Below are 21,359 nucleotides of genomic sequence, written 5' to 3' on the forward strand. Positions count from 1 at the left end.
GAGAAAAATACTTCCACTGTTTTCTTTCAGTTTCTTTTCAAACTACCGGTACTCATGACATAATCTGAAAGGTAGTGTCTACAGATACGGACCTGTACCCGTAGCCTGTGGCCTACGGATACGGCACTTTCACTGCCATAAATATTAATGAGCCGTACATAAATATTAATGAGCCGGCTGATGAACGCGCTTCGTGATTGGCTGGTAATCCGACGGACATAAATATTAATGAGCCGGCTACGCTGATGAAGGCGCTTCCTGATTCGAGGTGAATCTGCGTGCGGAGCCTGTCATGTCAGTCTTTCTCACGGACATTTGGGGGTTGAAATCAGCACTACTATTAAAAATAGCAAAACTTTTTATTCACGTGACCCTGTTCTAATAAAGCACAAACAGCAAACAAAACAAATGGCGGAACTAACAGCCAGCAAACTACAAGTATTTTTTTACCTTCAAAAGTAGCGACAGACTATTACATATTAACAACCTAAACAAAACCCTGACGTATTTTCTGCGTCTGTCAACACAGACCCTTTCACAGTCACTTTAATGTTAGCGGACTCTGTTGAATGGCTAATTTACATCACCACAAACAAATCTCACAATATCACAGTAAATCGAGTTTGTGGTTTTTTTAAAATTCATGTCGAATTAAAGAGCTGCTCCTCACCATTCACGAGTGTTTGCTTCATATTCGACATCCTTAATTTTATCTTGTAAATTAGCGTCCGAATTTAAATGGGAACATTTGCAATGGAGTTCGTCAGCCGCTTCCACCACTGAACGCGGTAAACTAATTAATAGGAACTGGACTTCAAACAATTTAGACACGGCGTCTAAAAGCGTAAAAACTACATTGTCTAAAGTGTGAGAGGAGACGGTGTATTTTTGGTTAAATTATACAATGTTCGCCGTCAAAGTCATTCATATAAACTGCCTGTAATGTGCAGCAAATAGTAGTTAACCATCGCCAGCTCTTCAGTGACCTTAACGGTCCGTACCTCTAGTACAGATGCTACGGGTACGGGTCGTACCATCAACCAATCTGAAATGCCACCATATTTATATCCATTCTTCGAACAGTGCCTGATTAGTGACCTTCTCCAGCAGCCTTAAGCGACTATCAAAACTAACTGCAGGCACTAGTTCACATTTTATTGTTCTCTCAGTAATTGGTCTCCACTTTTTCACACTAATTTCAAGTGAGGCAGCACAACAACTTCTGAACTACACACTGTGCAACTGCGTTAAAGTGTCAGATTAAAGTGTAATGGCAACATCAGAAGTAACCACATTTATTTCATGAATGAACACTGAACTTACATATTTGAGGATGATGTTTCCAACACTTCTGCTTTCTGACCAGTCTGACAGCAGTTCCTCAAGGTCACTCTGATGAACAAACCAAAAGGTCAAAAATGTCATTTTTTTCCAAACTCTGTTATGACACAAATAAAGACATACTACCTTTATTCTGGTGTGGACCTCGTAGATGTCTGGAATGCTGCCAAATATCGTCTTAATTTCCTCTTGGGCCAAGATGGGTCCTCCGACCTGCCCCTCCTTCTCCAAAGGAAGCTTGAAAAGCTTAAAATGAAAAAAATACATAAATATGAGCAAAATGCACAAATATACACACCATCACACAAAAAACGAATTGTTAAAAGGGCAGTGCAGAACTTTTGCTTTCAGCTTCCAGCAGACAGATCAAGAACACAAACACTGTTGACATATGCTTATGACATAATGCGCTGCAAGTTGTTTTTTTCTGCAGACTGTAAAACTTCTTCTGAATGTTGCCTTTTTTTCTTATTCAAAACATCACAAACTTTTCTTGGACACTTTGTATGTTTTTCCTCCAAAAGCTCCACCATACGTCTCGTCGATGTGACCTACCCCATTGCTACCGTTGCTATAATCTTGAGCCCTGGAAAACCAATTATTGCTGGTTGACATGAAAAGCACTGCTATCCCTCAGTGTTGCCAGGTCTGCTTATTATAACCGACTTCGGGCTTGTTTTTCTGTAAAGTCACTTGTAAATCTCATCAGTCGCGGGATGCAGGTTTTTGGGCTTGTTTTCTAAAATGTAGTTAGTTATGTACTGTTGCTTATGCATAATGCATATGTATTTTATTATAATCCAAGCCTAAAAATTTAAGTTACTCAAAGTTTTTTTGTTGTTGACTGCATTTACTGTCAATTTACTGCAAACAAAAATGAATGTATATGTTTGTACTATTATCAAGAGGCCTCTCATTTACACAATTTGGCAGTTCAGTTGTTGGGCTTTGTTTGGGCTTGTTTTCACAGAGCTAGTTGTTTGTTTCTATCCCGAGATCTGGCAACACTGCTATCACTGTGCAACTGTGAGAATGTCACCATACGTACCAGATTTAAAAATCGAGTATATTGTAATATACAGAAAGATTTTCTTGGTGCCGACAGGCTCAAAATCAGCATTGTGTAAACTTGCTTGGTAGTGGCATGAATGTACAAATACCACACTTCAGCTTTAACTAAGAATATTCCACAAAAATACAGACACAAATCAGAAAAGCAATGAGAAACCCTTGGAAGCTTTCACAGCATTGGCATCAGTAATAAAATTAGTCCTATTAAGAGAGTGGATATATGCATCAAACATGTCTCCACACTGTATATTTATATGCATGTCTTCACAATATGTAGCTTAATGTATTGATTCCTTCTGCTTGCCTCATAGGCTCCGTTTCGTTCGTAAACACAGCCCCGAGGCATGCTCATGACAAATTTTACCTAAGGTCAAGAGATTTTTAAAAAATGTAAAACATTCAGGGATTTCAGGGAAGAAAATGTAAATGATACAAATGCAAAGAACAAAAAAAAAAAATCACAAATGTGGAAATGGTGGTCTAAGATGCATAAAAAGACATGAGTAGGTAGTAGGATTGTCTAGGCTGAAATAAAGACAAGAAAGGGAAGAACTGACCTGAACAGAATCCAATGCTCTCAGTGGTAGAGAACGCAAACTTTTCAACAACTAACTTTAAGCACACAACTGCAGCAAGCAGAACAAGCTATGGGACTCTTGACCTGCAGCAAAACTCCTCTTCCCACAAACTTTCGTGGTCAAGAGAGCACTATCATAGCAAGCGAGGAAGCAGAGATGTGTGCCAAATTCAACATGGCAAATCATATCGCAAAAGGAGGAGAGAACTTTTGCAGAATGTGAATCAGAAATTCCTCTCCTGAAGAAAAATGAGCAACTGATAAAGCTTCAAAGTTTTCCCAAGAGTTTCTTGCCTGATGCTGATCTATGATTTTTGCACTAAGTCTATTTTAAACTAAAGCTGCACCTTATCTAATATAAAGTCACTGTAGAAAGCATTCTCTGGAGTTTAAGTCTTGACTTTGGCGAGGCCACTCAAGGACAGAGACTTGTTCTGGAGTCATTTCAGTATTATCTTGGATGTATGCTTTCGGTCATTGTCATGCTGAAAAGTACACCTTCACAAGCGTGCCGTTCTAGAGATGCTCTGAGGCCATCATCAAGCCACAACAGTTTAGTCTCATCAAAGGCGTTGAGGTTCTTACGCTCCCTGTTTTTTCTGCTTCCAACAGATCACATATAAAGAAGCAACTCTTCATCTATTGTCTCATAGATTCCACCTTTGGCATGTGCCACTGTGATGAGATAATTTTATTCACTTTACTCATCAGTGGCTCAACGGCATACATGGATTACGGGGGGACATTTTTAGCTCCTTTGATAAAGGCCATGGTAACAAGGTTACAGAAGATTTACTAAAGTGATTTTTGCAAGCTGCAGCGAGTTGGTTGTTAGATTTAAGGGAAAGACGTCCACAACACCAAGGGGCTGACTTTTAAATTTAGCCAGATGTTATGTGATGACAAAAGAAAAAAAACAGATGAATATAACAAGATGATAGGTTTAAGAAAACAAGATGTCAAAATCGAGCAAAAATGTTGGTAGCAGAGAAAGAGGAAATATAAAAAGAAGAAACACCAAAATGGAAGCAATTCAAGAATGATAAAGAAAAGAAGTGAAAAGAGTAAAATATGTTGAATGGGAGACAGAAAGAGAAATGGCCAGGCAGGTCATTTTCTCCCTCGCTGGTCAGCTGTCTGACTCTCTGCTGGGACGAACTGATAAGACAGGCCAAGTTAGAGCATGCAAATACACACATACAGGCACATGCTCACACACCTTTAATGATTATAGCTTAGCCTAAAACAGTTGTCAGGGGCGACCGACCAGCCAAACTGTGAGGAAGCATTAGAACTGTGCACACTGTGTGAACAGAGACACACACACCTACCTGTAGGATGGTGCTTAAAATGTCTACATAGTTGCTTTCAGTCTGGTAGAGCTCCTTGGAGACCTGCCACCTGGCTGACTGCTTGGAAAGAACTGGAGTCGAACTCTTGGATGGCTTTGAACTCTCTGGAGGAACAAGACAGGCAGGAAAGTAGATAGAAAGTTCTTAATAGTACACAGGCAGACACTGCCAGGTGTCCATCTACCACATTTTTAGCAATTTTAATGAATTAGGGCTGAAAGAAAATAGCAAATTGTACAATTTTTTTCTAAATGTCTGCATTGTACTATAAGTGATACTGACACTATGAGTACGATTCACGTATTGGAATTTTATGTGCATGTGAATTGACACACCCTATATTTGATTTACCCAGAAGATGGAAACATATTTTCTCACTTTTGTTCTTTGTTTTTGCTTAAGAGGAAACATTTAGGAAAACATTATCTTTGCAGCCCACATCTTTAGTGGCCCACTGTATACACAATCATCTTTCCTTGAAAAGTGACCAACACTTGTATGCGTCAGACTTTTTTTTTTTCTGGCTGGCATTTCCACATGTACTCACCATATTCAGTTTCACATTTAGTTGTTAAATTCAAATTCTTTTGAAACACTTGTGAAGTCAATGGTTAACTTTGACCATCTGAAAGCTATTACAGTTGTATATAACTATTATTTTGATACATTTGAAAGATTAATATGACATGCTCTCATTTTTTACTACAAATATGTTAAACTTGTAATAGTCAGTCAGATCATGGGTCATTCCTAACAATAAATCTTCAGCTGAAGAGAGCAGACCCAAGAAAAAAAAATAGCTCTGCCTCTTACGACGTTTCAGCACCTAATCCAAATTAATGGAAGAAACCTATACTGAGAGTTTTCTACTGCTGTGTGGAGAAACCATACTGTGTATTTGCCTATAAACGAGTGCTGATTTATATTTTGTGACTTGACAATTGCACAATATTTTTTTTTAAATTTTTGAATAGAGTGACTGCAAGTGTAATTACAGTTGTCTGAATCAGGACGCTGTCTGCGGTCTTTCTGTTGCTGGATGACTGAGTGCTGAGGTGAAGTGAATCTTTGAGAGGATAAGGTGGAGTGTTTGATTATGGAGAAAGATGACTGATATGTAGCTAGTGAGCAAATTGCGATTGATTCAGAAAGAGAAATGAGAGTTAGAGAAGAACTGACAAGCTACAGTAAACATCATAGCACCTTCGAGAAACACAAGACAAACTCTGACTCGTGTAAGACCAGCAGATACTGTGGCTTACACTCATCCTTGTTCATGTTCATATTCCATTACACCCATTTGGCCTGGGTGTGATCCAGATTTCCTGTTACAATGGCCAATATGGTTGTTCAGAAAATTCAGCACAGTTCTACTCTTTAAGCAAAACCTAACCTGCAGAAGTTCCTTGCTGCTGCTGCTGCAGCTGCTGCTCTTTCCCTGGTTGTTGGTAGGTCTTGAGGTGGGACCTTCTCCTCCTTTCTTCCCTGTCTGTCCTACTTCTCCTTTCCCTTGTTTTCTTTCGTCTCATTCTATTTCTGGTCACAGTACTGTCTCCTATCCTGTCCTCTGCAATAAAGAGGTTGTTCTCTCATGAAGAAGAAAAAATATTGACCATAAAACAATACAGAAAATCTAAGGCAAGGCATTTTCTCCTGAATATGTACCAGAGGTGGTATAATGCATCAGGCTTGGACGGTTGGATGAAAGCAGGAGATTCCCAGTCCCCCATCGATATCCTCTTACCTGCCAAAGCCTTGCATGTCTCAGGGGTGTTAGAGATGTCAAGCAGAGAACCAATGGACATGGAGTGCTCAGCTGATGGTCTTTTGCGTGGTGGAGGGAAAGGCGATATCTCTGTCTCCTTGGTGAGCTGAGCCAGCGTGTCCCTCAGACGGCGACGCTTACGATTACTGTTGGGGGTGGTGAGGGACAGGAGGGACACTGCTTTCTTCATGGCTGGGCTGTCATTCTGAAGTGCAAAGGGACAAAACAGATAATTATGTAACGGCAAGATAAATATCAAAATAAGAAACCAACAAGGGAAGCTGCTTTTCTTTGCAAATTATGACAGGGGAAAAAGCTGAAGGAAACGCCAGCAAGCACAAGCCTTTTACAATTAGTATTTTTTAACAGGAAAAGTATCAGTTAGAAATATCATCCTGTCATCTATTTCTTATGAAGCCATGTTGATTCTGGGCCATGTTCAGATTTCACAGTATTTTTGCCTGATAAATTGGGCACTGTGTCAAGTTAGGCCATTATAGAGTCAATTAGAGTAAAAAAATGGCTATAAATAAATAGAGCAAATTGTTGCTATGACTTCTCAGGATATATGTTAGTCCTGACCAATCATAGGCTGTCACAACCTGCGTGAGGTCATCACAAGGAATGGGACAAAGCCTGAAAACAAAAATAAGCCTCAAAAAAAGCAAAGAAAACTGTGGGTCTGTGGATCCATCTGTGGGTTGCACCAAGGGGACCAAGTATGGATTGTCTGCCCTGCTCTTATTGGTTATCTAGGAGATTTTGTGGTCATAACATCACACAAGACTAGAAAATTATTTTTCACCAAGCGGTTCTGTGGCACGTCAAGGGGCATGCAGCGTTGAATGTCATCTATTATGTTACACTGCATTGGATGGAAAAAAAAAAAAAAGAAAAAAAAAAGAGAGAAAATCGCCATGCCAAACACCCATTTTCAGTCTCTTCACTCTCCACATTTGGGGTAGACTGTTTTTGTAATGATGATTTGCAGGATAGTGTATGCTTTCACTTGTGCTGTGTAACCTATAATGCCATTTTTTTTGCTTTAAGAGTGTGGTAACTTGATAAAGGTGCCTACTGAAACGCTCCCTGTGGTGGTTAGATGGGAAAGGCCTGAAAGATTCAGCATATGGCCAGATGGCCAAGTTGAACCTCTGGCTTAAAATTAATAAGATTAAAAAACTGAACAGGGACAAAAATAAAGTATTGAAGCAGTTAAACATGAATAGGAACACTTTAAATGGAAGTACTCAGTACCTAAAACTAATGTGAGGTACAATTTAAAAACATGATTGATCCATTTACACTATTAGCTAAAAAACATTACACAAAGATAAAAAAAAAACCCTCAATATTCTTGCAAAAATTCAATTAGGTTTGAAATTATACATAAATTGAGATTACCAATAACGGACTCACCTTCTCATAGAGGTACATGGACTCTCCAGCTCGAGCGTCCATCTGAATGCTTCCCCAAAACCACTGCCACATAAGAGAGACAACTGTTTGTACTAAGCATAACTTAAAGGAAAGTACAAAAAGATTACTTAACAATACAAATTTTTCTATGATAACCAATAAACCTGGAAGCATAAAGAAAAGGCCCAATTGACTGCAGGGTTATAAGTAAAGATAAACCACCATACTACTTTGGTTCAACATTCATCCACTGGAAGGGGAAATCTATTATTGATCTGTCTTTCTGACAGCACAGTCCTACAGAGGGCAAGCAGAGACAGCATCGATCGGGGTTCAACCTAAACAGAATCCTGATCAGATGATTACTTGGTTTCAGAAGATTCATTATTTTTTGTCTACTGATATCCTCCTGAAGCAAATCTCAGAGTATGCTGATTACTTTGCCATTTTAAGACAGTACTCGACCAACTTCACAAAGGCAATAAAGTTGTCTTTAGAAGCTGCACTAAAATGAACTCCACCCTTTCTGCATTGTACATACATCACTCTGTAGTTCTGTTGAGCTTACCAAAAACTTTCAGGGCTCAGAGACCAAATATAAAATCATTTATTGCCTTTTCCCCCCTATCGTCTAAAATTTTTAATCTAAATTTATAATGTCATTCCATAAAAATTTCCTGTAACACTGAAAATTTTAACCAAAAGACATCATCACAATGCCCAAAACAGGACAGGCCTACCTCCTGTTTGACCACAAAGACTTTTTGAGAGGGAGTAAATGGCAGCTCCTTCACGGAGTTTTCCTCCACCACCATGTGTGTACACCTTTCATCTCCAACCTCAAGGTAACCTCCACCTTTCAACCAGAGAAACAAGGAGACAATTTAAATTCTCTCTGTATATACACACGTGGACAAAATTGTTGGTACCCCTCAGTTAAAGAAGGAAAAACCCACAATTCTCACTGAAATCACTTGAAACTCACAAAAGTAACAATAAATAAAAATGTATTGAAAATTAAATAATCAAAATCAGCCATCACTTTTGAATTGTTGATTAACATAATTATTTAAAAAAACAAACTAATGAAACAGGCCTGGACAAAAATGATGGTACCTCTATAAAAGATTGAAAACTATTTGACCAGAGTGACATGATTAACTCAGGTGTGTCATTTAATTGACATCACAGGTGTTTCCAAACTCATAATCAGTCAGTCTGCCTATTTAAAGGGAGACAAGTAGTCACCCTGCTGTTTGGTGAAAAGGTGTGTACCACACTGAACATGGACAACAGAAAGCGAAGGAGAGAATTGTCCCAGGACATCCGAAAAAAAATTATAGACAAACATCTTAAAGGTAAAGGCTATAAGACCATCTCTAAACAGCTTGAAGTTCCTGTGACAACAGTGGCTCATATTATTCAGAAGTTCAAGACCCACGGGACAGTAGCCAACCTCCCTGGACGTGGCCGCAAGAGGAAAATTGATGACAAATTGAAGAGACGGATCGTTGGAATTGTATCCAAAGAGCCCAGAGCAACCTCCAAAGAAATTAAAGGTGAACTCCAAGGCCAAGGTACATCAGTGTCAGATCGCACCATTCGTCGTTGTTTGAGCCAAAGTGGACTTCATGGGAGACGACCAAGGAGGACACCACTGCTGAAAAAAACTCATAAAAAAGCCAGACTGGAATTTGCAAAAATGCATGTTGACAAGCCACAAAGCTTCTGGGAGAATGTCCTTTGGACAGATGAGACCAAACTGGAGCTTTTTGGTAAGGCACATCAACTCTATGTTCATAGACTCAAAAACCAAGCATACGAAGAAAAGAACACTGTCCCTACGGTGAAACATGGAGGAGGCTCAGTAATGTTTTGGGGCTGCTTTGCTGCATCTGGCACAGGGTGTCTTGAAAGTGTGCAAGGTACGATGAAATCTGAAGACTATCAAGGCATTCTGGAGAGAAATGTGCTGCCTAGTGTCAGAAAGCTTGGTCTCAGTCGCAGGTCATGGGTCTTCCAACAGGACAACCATCCAAAACACACAGCCAAAAACACCCAAGAATGGCTGAGAGAAAAGCATTGGACTATTCTAAAGTGGCCTTCTATGAGCCCAGATCTGAATCCCATTGAACATATGTGGAAGGAGCTGAAACATGCCATTTGGAGAAGACACCCATCAAACCTGAGACAACTGGAGCTGTTTGCTCATGAGGAGTGGGCCAAAATACCTGTTGACAGCTGCAGAACGCTCATTGACAAATACAGAAATCGTTTAATTGCAGTGATTGCCTCAAAAGGTTGTGCAACAAAATATTAAGTTATGGGTACCATCATTTTTGTCCAGCCCTATTTCATTAGTTTGTTTTTTTAAATAATTATGTTAATCAACAATTCAAAAGTGATGGCTGATTTTGATTATTTAATTTTCAATAAATTTGTATTTATTGTTACTTTTGTGAGTTTCAAGTGATTTCAATGAGAATTGTGGGTTTTTCCTTCTTTAACTGAGGGGTACCAACAATTTTGTCCACGTGTGTATGTATATCCACATGCATACAATAGTGCACAAGAGTTTGGGGTGCATTTACATTCTAATCAATCACAGACAATAATCCAGACAAATAGTCATCAAAGTCAGTACAAAGAGGCAGAAGTCACCAAGTCTAAATTCAAGAACTTTAAAAATTTTTCCAAGATGCTTGAAAAAGTGTATGTGCCATGTGTGTTTCAGGGTGCTCGCACCAAATCCCGACTTACATTTTTTTCTCTGCACTCTGAGTAAAGTTTGCATAACAATGAAGAGATTGTTTTCTAGTTATCATCACTGTACTTTTACTTTTTAAAGATGTGTCTATAAAACACACTAATGTTGATTTAAATGCAGATGTCAGAATTGATCCTTCTCTAAACTTCTTTCCCAAACATCAGGTGCACAATCTTAGCTAGTAAAAGTACCGCAGGTTTGTCTCTTTAGATTTCCCAACACAATCCATCCAGCATGATGCTCTTGAAAAACAAAGTGTAAATGAAAAAACATTCAGAAGATGTTCTTTTGTCACCTTTCCAAAATAAATGTACAAGAGCACAAGTGCAAGCAGGAGTGTATCTGATTGTTGTAAGCCGATGACGTTAGTATTACAAGCTGACAACATAACAGTGAATTAAACCACAATCATAAAAACAACTGCTTTGTGGTGGCACCAACCATGTTTAAGAGTCCTCTCCTCCATGTTGGTTTTCTCTTCTTCTGAGAAACCTAAAAAACTGAGGATGCAGTCCTGGAACGGAGGCACTTTGAACTCTGTTCGAAACTCTTCTTCGCCTGCATGGAAATGCCTGAAGAAATCAAAGTGGGAGAAACAAGGTGACAGTTAAACAGTTTACATAGACAGAATCTGTCGGTGAATGTGCTGCAGCTCTTTGAAAAGAGTCCATTCTGTAAGTGGTACACTTAAAGAAAATCTCTTACAATTGTAGAGGCAGGACACATTTTTATTTATTGCTATTTCTAAAATCAATATTAGAGTGTGGTTCAATCTAAAATTTATTTCCAGCATGTCTTATAGGCACAATGATAAAATTATCTAATGGCAGCATAACTAACCGATAGTGATATAAAAACTATATGAATGATATGAGGCATTTTTATACACACCTGTAAGTTAATGTAAACCTTTATTTTCTTATGAGCACATAAAATATGTATAAGTAGGACTCCTTATATTCACTTACATAGTTTTAACAATCAGTCAGTTTTAGCTGATGTTAGTGTTGGCATATATATGTTAATAAGGGACAAGACATTGCTTTATGAAAAATATAGCACATGAATGAAATGATTAGATTCTGATGTTTCCACTATATTTCACAGACTAAATTGCTTTAAAATAGTGGGAAACAACATCACTTACTCAGCATGAAACTTGACTGAGGTGCTGAAGCTATAAATTATGAAAATAGATGAAAAAAGTATCTGCATATATTTTAACGTGAAGATGCCATTTATATTCAGATACACACCTTTAAAAAGACAAACTGAAATGTCTATATCACTTATTATGTGCTGTTTTTAAAGCAGGAGAAGCACACAGCTTTAGATTAGACAGCACTGGAAGAACTATATCATTTGCTATTATGTTTAATTTGAGTGAGTACAAGATAAACATTCGGCCCACAATAATCCAGAATACAAAGCACTGCTGGTGCTCTAAAACGAGGACCAACCACTTCGAAGATTTCTTAGCTCTGTATTTATCTATTATTTATATTCAGAATTGGTACCCATTGAACAACTTAGATTGAAAAGTCCCTGAATGCAACCATTTATCACAGGTGTTGTTTACATTGTCACTGTTTTCTGGATAGTTTATGGACAACTTCCTGAAAGAAACATTCAGTGCTGCTTCAGAGGTGATACTTAATATTGATGAGGTTAGCGGAAAGCGCTGAACAAGAGCGGTAACCACCATTTCACAAATACTGAGGCCCAACAAAGAAAACTAACAGAATGAAAGAGGAAAATGGACAACACTTGTTTTCCTCTTGTATTCAGTGGAAACATCTTTTCACTGACCAGACACCAGCTTGCAGAGAGCAAACAAAACAGATAATGGACAAGTTTCACTTTGACTAGCCCTTATTGGCTGAAATAACCTGCCAGGCGCATGCCATTTAAACAAGTGAATCAATAGTCAGGAAGAGCAGCTATGCACCACTGGCAGATTGAGAAGAATAAAACACAGCAGAGCACAGTAAAGAAAGCTTCAGGTATTCCATCAGTTTTAGTTTAGCTGGAAATCTGTGCATTAAAATAGGCTTAGATTAGCACCAACTTTGAGAGTCAACACCTCTCTGCACATTTGTAGTTCCTGGACACTAAGGGGTACCAAAACTGTGAGACCTTAAGGAACTAGTTAAGTTCCTGCAGTAGCCAAATGGTTCTATGTTTTATATGTACCACATTATGACAAACACAAGGATTTTTTTTTTAAGTTTTTTACTCTTTAAGATCAGTATTGATGTCATCCATTTGTAACTTTACAGAAGAGAAAAACCTTACATATTGCCCAATAGACTTGTATGCAAAGTGCACCAAGAAGGACCAGAAAGCTTTGTAGAGGGTTAAAACATCACTGGGACACAGATGCTGGCAGCTGATGTTATCTACCAGGCCTGAAGTCAAAGCAGGGTTTCCATCATCTGTAACCCAACCCACATTATCCCCTACCTCATAAAAACTACTCCTCTCTGGTAGATGATTCAGGACAAGGCATGTACACACCACAGAACTGGAAAAGCAGTGTTTACCCTAAAGCTGTAAAAATGTCAATTCAAGTATAATATATTCACTTTTAATTGTTTTTAGGGGCCTAATAATTTATTTTTTATTTGAACTGATGTCTTAACATGAGTGTAATCATAAACCTGTCTTGTTCAGTGGAACAACGACAAAAAAGGGGTATTATGTCTTACAAGTACGTTTTAAAAGACAAAATACAGGATTTAACATTACAGTGAAAATAGGTGTCCTTCAATGAGTATCAACTTACACATCATCTCTTCTCTCCCAGGCCTTATGAATCCATGACGGAGTAAGGATGGGAGTCCCCATGCACACCGCCAACTGAGTGATGAGGAAAACACATAGTAGAAAGGATGAACACAGAACACAAATGAGTTCAAGTGGAACCAAGAGATGAGGTGAAGATAAAACAGTCATAACAAAAACACAGGCACGGAATTTACTCGGACACCCTGAGGACTTGAAATGGTTCCACTCACACTACAGCTATTTCCTCAATCTGTTTTCATTACTTTTGATCATCCTGTCACTCTGATTCATAATACAAAATATGACAGGTCAAAACATTTTCTACTTCACGTACAGGGAAAAAGAGTGCTTTTTTCCTTTTCTAAAATTATACAAAAGCTGCAATTACAAAGTCAACAACAAGTTCTTGCTGCACTTCGTCTTGTTTTGCTGGAACGTAATTCACCCTGCACCAGGCTGTAAGGAGGAATAGGGCGAACTGATGAGGTGAAGAAGTGTGAAGAAAAAAAGGAAATTCTAGAGATGTGACAGTAAAGAAATCAAATAGAAGATAATTGCCAGAGAGGATTTATAAAAGAAAGAATCTGTTCATTTGTGCAGAGAGAAGAATGCTGAATGCCAGTCTTCATACACCCATCCATCTATCTTTATTCCTGCGAAGGAGGGCAGAACAAAACAGTGAAAGCTGTTGGAATAAACCTCTTTAACCAAGTTTAAAAAGGATCCTACTGGGAATTAAATTACCACTTTCTGACAGATTAAAAAGCTCATATTGAAGTTAGCTGGGAAGAGAATTCATATTCGGTTTATTCAAGCAAAGGAACGAGAAAAATGCTACACTCACAAAAGGAATAGTGATGTAAAATAAAACCCCAGATAAATAAATCAATCACAGTTTGTTGTTCCAACTTTTAGAACATGATAAAGTGCTGCTTCCCATTCCTCTGTTGTATGTTGGAATGTTTTAGGTTTATTTCTTTTGTTGGCTCCTTTTCCTATGGTTCAACATCAATCTTTGTCTTCAGTTCTAGCACACATTTCTGTGCCAGCTCTGTTCTCATACTGATGGATTGTGGAGATTCTGGGCAGTGCTACCATTATCCTTTATTCACCAGCCCAGCACCAATGAGTAAATACAGTCGAAATACTACACAAGTACAAGCAACATTTATATTGCCATTTTCAGTTCCCTCTACAAATGTTCTCAATAAAAGCTATCAAATGTACTGAAGTAAAATGACAGATATGGTATCATGCACATACACGCACATATGAAAAATGAATGATTGTGACCTTAAAGAACAACCTGGAAATTACTACGATCATCAAATATATGAATTAAGTGTTGTTGTCCGTATTTCTTAAACCATCTTCCTATAACTCACTGGATAAATGTCACATATTTATTCACCATTCACAAGAAGTAGAAACTATAAAACCAGAAAGAGTCAGACTTTCTGTCCTTCAACTAATCATGTGGTACCACCTGTTTTGTTGGGAAAATTTACCAAATCTTTGCATATATTTAATCAAAACCTCTTTGTTTGACAAGTCACATTTTAAAAATTGTTAAAAATATATACTGTGTCCTCTAACTAGATTATGTAAAAAAGTAAATATTCTATGCTCTTCATCACAACTGAGCATCCATCAGTGATTCAGCTGTGACCAACAGTCAAATTGAAGGGGTTTTCAGCTGAACTGGGCTGAGCTCTATGTCATGCTCACACAAAGCAGACAAGAGAATGGTGAAAAGTCATGAATTTTGTAAAATATCTATTGTAGCTCCTATTTTTTTTTAGTATTCGTAACACTAAGAGTACTTAGAAGAATGTTGCATGCATTGATTCCAGATTTTTTTTTTATTTTAAAATAAATGATCAAAGAAATTGAACTTTTCTTTGTCTCTTCTTTTTTCCATTTATAGCATTATCTACTACACAGAGGACATTATTAAGTTCTGCATTCTATTTCTAGTAATGATTGTGCGGTTTCAGTAGAGTCGCAGGACTTTATATTGAAGTGGAAAATGAGCTCAAGACAAGGAAGTATGTAACAGGAGCACAGCACAGCAGTAATAATGTTTGGTATGAACAGTATGAAAACACAAACAAAGCGTGTACAAACCCTGTATTTTTCTCCATGAGTGGAGTATGCGATGAGATGAGTAACCTTGGTGCTGAAGTCTTTCCGAATGGTCCCACCCATGTGATGAACCAGATTCACCAAGTTTTTCTACAAGGAGAGCAAATAGCAAGCTCGACACAAATATCAAGGTGGAACATGCCAGACATGTATTAATCTGATTTCCACATATTTAGTTGCTATGTATATGGGAGACTATTATAGTCCCTGATTAGGTCACGTCAGCAAATGTGACATGATTCCCATATACCAAGTATTCCATTAATACTGAATATATCCAATAGTGCCTCATAATGCCATCTAGTAATTAGTTCTTACATAAACGCATAACTTCCCATGTGTCTATTAACGTTTTTATTTTTTTAATGACAAATATACATTGTGAGTGAGACAAAAGTGAGCAAATACAGTTGCATCACGGTAAGGTGATTTTTACGTTGATGAGCTCACCATTTCCTCTTTGTTCCTGAAGCCAGTGAAACACAGCGATACGTTGAGCATGGTGGTGGAGTAGAGAGGACGACAAGAAAAGTGTAGAGGCTGTGGAAAAAGTCAAGAACAAGAATCATGAAGTGAAAAATCACTGATTATTTTTAACAATACACGTGCATTATATTATTTATAGCATGCAAAAAGGACATGCTACCATTAATAGTGGCTCCAGCAACCGGTAGTTTTTAGGTCACATAAACACCTGACATGTTTAAAACTGCAAAGTGACCTAACACTATTCCTTGTCATGATGTACGTCTTCATGGTGCTCTGTACTGCAGTGTGAATCTGCATGCATGTGTACGCTGTCTTCAGCTGACAAATGTGCAGAGTGCTCTGTCATGTTGATAGCAGCCACAGTCAGAGCGTATTGTTCGACAATGGCATCTTATGTGAAGTTTGTCAGACAGACAGCACAGCAGGAAGAAGCAGCTCCTGTTCATCATCCTGAGCCACAATGCAATCTTTGCGTCCCCCCCCCCCCCCCCCCCACACACACACACACACGCACGCACACACACATAACAAACACAGTATATTTCCCTGAGCGAGAGTTTCACAGTGAACTTGTGACTATCTGTTAAATTCGAGGCTGAAAAGGTTTCAGAAGCCAAGCTTTAGATGGAGGTGGGACAATGCTGTATTGGAGATGGAGAAAAACTAAATTGAAATATTTCTTGATTGCATAATGCTGTCTGGGAGTCCAGATTGTGACACAGTTCATGTCTCACATCCTTTGCGTAAAATCAATGTTGGGAATCAAAGACTCACTTCTTCCTTCGCAGCACAGTGCAGCACCACAGGAGGCCCAACGATGCGGTTATCACGTTTGTAGAGGTAGCTGTAGTCAGGAGAATCAAAGTCTTTGAGGACAAATACTGTCTCAAAATCAGTGTTCTCTCCATCTGCAAACTCCTGGATGTTGTCTGTCATTATGAATGGAGTATTGATGTCCTGAATCAGGAGAAGAAGAATTTGGGATGCTAGATTAGTGCATGGCACACTGGTGAAGCAAATGTAACATTTAGAGTCCCTCAGTCAGCAAATGAAGGCTTGCTGACCCGGTTAGTGAGGCTGTTGGAGTTTGGTACTTTATTAGTTATTTGCATTCTTAGCAGATTTTCTCTGCGATAAACAAAAACGGGGGAAAAAAGGAGCAAAGAAAACAGAAAGGTTAATGCTGGCACTATTTTCTATTTACTGTCAAAAAAATCCCACAAAAAGTTCAAAACCAACCACAATTGTCCATCTCAGTATTTCCCAGAAGATAACCGGATTCGGGATTCAGATGACATCACTTCATTGTTGTTGATGTTTGCAAAAGATTTGTTGACAGTCAGAAAATTATGGACTTGACAAGATTTTTTTTTTGGCCATCAAAACCATTTCAAGATCAAATATTTGTATCATTCTGATACTGAAGAAGTAAATTCACAAGAGAGGCCCTGGAAGCCAAATGACAAACTGCAACACACTCCGTTCTGTTCCAGCCAAAGACTTGCGTTACATGTCATATCACTCTCACCCAATATTCCTTATCTGCCTCTTCACTATTAATTGTCTTTTAAAGGCAAAATATGTCCACAGAATAACTTAAGATTTTCAGTATGTTCCCATCATCAGAAGTGACAGAATTTGTTGCTTTGAATCACAGTAAAGGAGCTGACATCAATGGCTTCTATACCAGAGAGCAAAAATTAAACCACAAACGAACTGTTGGGCTGCCGCTGTAAAGAAGTGGCAGGACAGAATGGAAAAAGTGAATCAGGTCACCATTACATCACCCCATTTAACAAACCACCTCAGAAAAAAAAATGTTCCAGCAGAAGGTGACAAAGGCAGAAGAAGCAGAAAGCATCAGAAGATTAACAGACACATAGTTATTATATTGTTACAATCCACATATTTGACACCTGTGTGTTAAAGCAATAGCTGAACAATTGTGAAAATACGCTTATTTGCTTTCTCTCTTCAGAAGAAATGAGTAGATACTGTCTGAAAAACAGGAAAGGTTTAAATTGGAATAAATTGTTGTTTATCAGTAGCTAGTCCACACACAAAATTCCAAATGACAAAAAAATAAGCAAATTATGATGTGTAACTTAGTCATCTTTGAAGGATTTGGTACTGAAAGTGTTTTTTTTTTAGCTCTGAACAAAACCCAACTTGCCGTTTTCCTTTGCTTCCAGATTTCAAATATGTAAACACATATAACTGTTAATCTTCTCATTTTCTTGCTGAAACAGAAAGCAAAATAATATATTTCCAAAATTCTGAAATTATTATTTAGACAAGAGATGGCAGTCAAAAATCAAAGCTTCTCAGGTACATTGCCACTTATCATACTACATGTGGTGTGTAGTCAAATGTTTGTGTGGAAAAACCATTCTAATGGTTGTACTAACAGCTGGAAACTGTCAATTTTCAAATGCCATAAAGCCTTTGAAATGACATTTAATAAAGCCCCTCAGCCTTGAACTTGTATCGACGTTTGAGTGCCAATCTCTGCTCCAGTTCCTAAATTTAGACATCAACTATGACGTTACATATCTTTATAAGTTCACTGAAAAATCAATTCAATATCAGTGAGTTAGTCGTGCACAATGATTAAATGAGTGCCCAGTGTGGATTAAGACTCATGCAGCACTTCCCAAAGTTCCCATCAAAGTGTCAGACAGTCACACACAGAGGCAGACACTGTACTGTACCATATTGACTATAGATTTTATCATCATTTTCTCCTCGGTACCCGCCTCGCCTTCTTTTATCTTTACCACAGGTACCTCCATTACTTTGATGGCCTGTAAAAACCAACCAGCAGGAAGTGGATGTCAAACACTGGCATTTGAAAGAGGAACAGAACAAGAAAATATGACTGGGAGGACAGAAGGTTAAGAGAGAATGAGAAACAAAGAAAGGCAGAGACAAATGCACACACATTAACCCCACATGACAAAAAAGAGAAGATGGCTGGGTTCAGGGAAGCAGCAAGGAGCGAGTGAGGAGGAAACGCTGGGGCGGGGTCTGTGTCCTTGCAAAGTCTAAAGACAGAGCCTTCAAACAAATATCATGCTCCGGAGGGGGTTGGCTAGGGAGGAGAAGAATTTTCTGTTCAAAATTAATATAAAGTTCAAAGCCCGCGGGAAGGAGGAGGAGAGGAGAAAAAGAAGGACAGAATTGGAAGGGAACATAAAGAAACTGTGCTGGTGGGGGCCTCTTTTCCTGTGGGTTGACTGAGCGACGGCGGCGGGCGGTCAGGCAGGCAATCGGGAGTGCTCTGATGGAGCTGTCGGCAGATGTCTTTGGATGTGGCTGCGCTACAGGAGTGGCAGGGAGAAATAGATGATTTAAGCAAGAAGCCTTCAGAAGTGACAGGGCTCAGGAGAACAGGGAAGGAAGTCATTCTACCAGCACTTAGTCTGCTGCCACGCCTCCAAATCACCTTCATACGGGGCTACTCAAAGACAACGCTACTTCAACGATGCTTCTTACTGGAGCAGACAAACATGCACTCGAGTAGAGCCCGGCCAATACGCCTGCTCTGTCTGTCTTCAAAGCAATAATTAAATCCAGTACAGGCAGTTCTTACAAAGCTGTGTGAGACATTTATTGTTTCAAATTCAGATCTTGTCCGAGTAAATGTTGTATGCAAATTTGGTCTGTACTTGACACAATTAAGAATAAAAAAAAATCCATTGCGGATTTTGTGAATCAAACTCAAGTAGGCAGATCAGTGCCAATATCCAGGAATGTTCATGTCATTATCCGTTAATCTGCAAAAGATTTTCTTGATTAACGGATTGGCAGTAATATCTTAAAAACATGACTTTCTATCTGTCTGCTTATCAGCATCAAATTAAAAAAATGCATCGCACCTGCCACACTCATTCCAGCCACATCCTTGTCCACCAAGTCCGTGAACGGAATTGTTTTTGCTGCCCAGCTCAAATTTTTGCTGAAGTTAAAAAATTTAAATGACATTTTAATGTATTTCCATATGGACTTCTACACACACGAACAAAAGCACTTTTTTTCTGTAATTTACTGAATTTAACATAGAGATCCACTGAACATAGGCTTGTACTGAATATACCGTATAAACTTCCCTGCTTTCTGCCATCACATATACTGTGGTTTTAATGTGTGTAATTTCTCATCTGAGACAGTACCGGAGGAAAAAAGGAAACTTTGGAAAATACGACAAACACCGAATACTGACAAAAACCAAGAAGAACCAAGATTGTCTTTGAAAAGGACTTCTGAGTCCTACTTATGAAAGACAGAACAGTGATGTTGGCCAGCTCAGTTTGTGGAGGTCAGACACCTCAATACATGTCAGAGGATTAGAGTGAAACTTCAGGGTTAACAGAGAAACGATTTACCTGCAGTGCTTTGACCAGCGCTCCGTTTCTACCTGCTTCTCCCACCAGAACAACTCGTGTCTCCACTTTTGGCAGCATATCTGAGAGAGATGAACACGAATAGAGCCAGTTTGAACAACAGGGACATGGAAAGAAGATTGACACACACTCAAACACAGAAGAAATGACAGAGACCGATCGAGGCACCTAGTTGTCTCAGGGAGGGAATTTTTGTTCTCATTTTGACTGACAGCCGGGTAATAACCTCTACAATAAGGATACTGATTTACAAAACACATTTAGGCTTGTTATTTAATCAAGTATCAACTCAAATTGGCTAAAAGATGCAAGAAACTAGACTTCACTAAAGCTAAAATTAAAGAGGAGATAAAATAAAAAGTGAACTAAGTTGTCCAATTATTCTCAAGTTTTTATCCAAAGACCCTGACCTTCTGCACCCAATTCCTACCCATAAAATCAAGAGAAAAATCAAATGTGTTTTCAGGCTTTTACATTGACAGCTCTATTCAATTAACTTTCAAAACAACTCCAGCATTTAAAAAAAAAAAAAAAAAAAAAAGCTAATTTTACAGAAAAGCCTATTAATATTTTCATTTTTACTTTGAGTTTGAGTTTAAAAAGTTCACACAAATTTTGTTTGTTTGTTCAACAACATTTGGAGCATCTAGAGGTGTATTTTAGCAGTTTATCATTCATGGCAAACAAAAATTTATATGATCCCAGAACCCCACTACCATGTCCTCAGAAGCTGGGGCTTGAACTGCACCTGTGGTATAGTCTGAACTTAATCACTGTACAAGTCACTGAATGTACTTCAGATGTCAATGTTTCGAAAGGTTAAAATAAACCTGCTGCAGAAATGCCTCGAATGAGATTTGAGTTTAACACATTTAGTTCAAGGACAAATTTATACACCTAAGACCATGTCATTAATTCATTTTTTACTTTATTTTTTAATTCCGGCAAGAGTTGCAGACTATCTGACAAATACATCAGCTATTAATAATTGAACAGTCATAAATCCAGTGCCTGCAAAAAGATCATGTCATAGTGAGAGGTGATCATTCATGCAGTGTAAAGGCAGACAATCACAGTGTTACTCTTAGCTGATGCTGTACATTTGACACATTAATACTCTGTTAAGTACATCCTGCAATACTACCCAGTTTCTTGACTATCACAAGTCAAAATAAGATGTACTGATAGACAAAAAGTATAGAAGGAGATGGTTAAAAAGATAATGTGACTCATTGCAGGGACT

At 38.4% G+C, this 21,359-nt stretch overlaps 1 protein-coding gene across 5 annotated transcripts in view; it reads right to left on the reverse strand.

Moving 5' to 3' along the window:
• The window catches only part of ect2 (epithelial cell transforming 2), a 45,643-nt gene that overhangs the window by 21,963 nt on the left and 2,321 nt on the right, over positions 1-21,359 (reverse strand). For 3 of the 5 annotated variants that reach the window (XM_051947581.1, XM_051947579.1, XM_051947578.1), the window contains exons 3-15: positions 20,099-20,178; positions 18,425-18,517; positions 16,488-16,670; positions 15,675-15,764; positions 15,207-15,314; positions 13,078-13,151; positions 10,734-10,864; positions 8,266-8,381; positions 7,526-7,588; positions 6,086-6,311; positions 4,321-4,445; positions 1,468-1,587; positions 1,324-1,392 (exon numbers count right to left, since the gene is read on the reverse strand). In XM_051947581.1, coding sequence (XP_051803541.1) covers positions 1,324-1,392; positions 1,468-1,587; positions 4,321-4,445; positions 6,086-6,311; positions 7,526-7,588; positions 8,266-8,381; positions 10,734-10,864; positions 13,078-13,151; positions 15,207-15,314; positions 15,675-15,764; positions 16,488-16,670; positions 18,425-18,517; positions 20,099-20,178 — 1,478 coding nt within the window. The remainder of the gene's footprint in view (positions 1-1,323; positions 1,393-1,467; positions 1,588-4,320; positions 4,446-6,085; positions 6,312-7,525; positions 7,589-8,265; positions 8,382-10,733; positions 10,865-13,077; positions 13,152-15,206; positions 15,315-15,674; positions 15,765-16,487; positions 16,671-18,424; positions 18,518-20,098; positions 20,179-21,359) is intronic. The other 2 variants (XM_051947582.1, XM_051947580.1) reach the window with 1 other exon arrangement.

Source organism: Acanthochromis polyacanthus, chromosome 4 (genome assembly GCF_021347895.1).
Source record: "Acanthochromis polyacanthus isolate Apoly-LR-REF ecotype Palm Island chromosome 4, KAUST_Apoly_ChrSc, whole genome shotgun sequence".
Lineage (NCBI taxonomy): Eukaryota > Metazoa > Chordata > Actinopteri > Pomacentridae > Acanthochromis > Acanthochromis polyacanthus.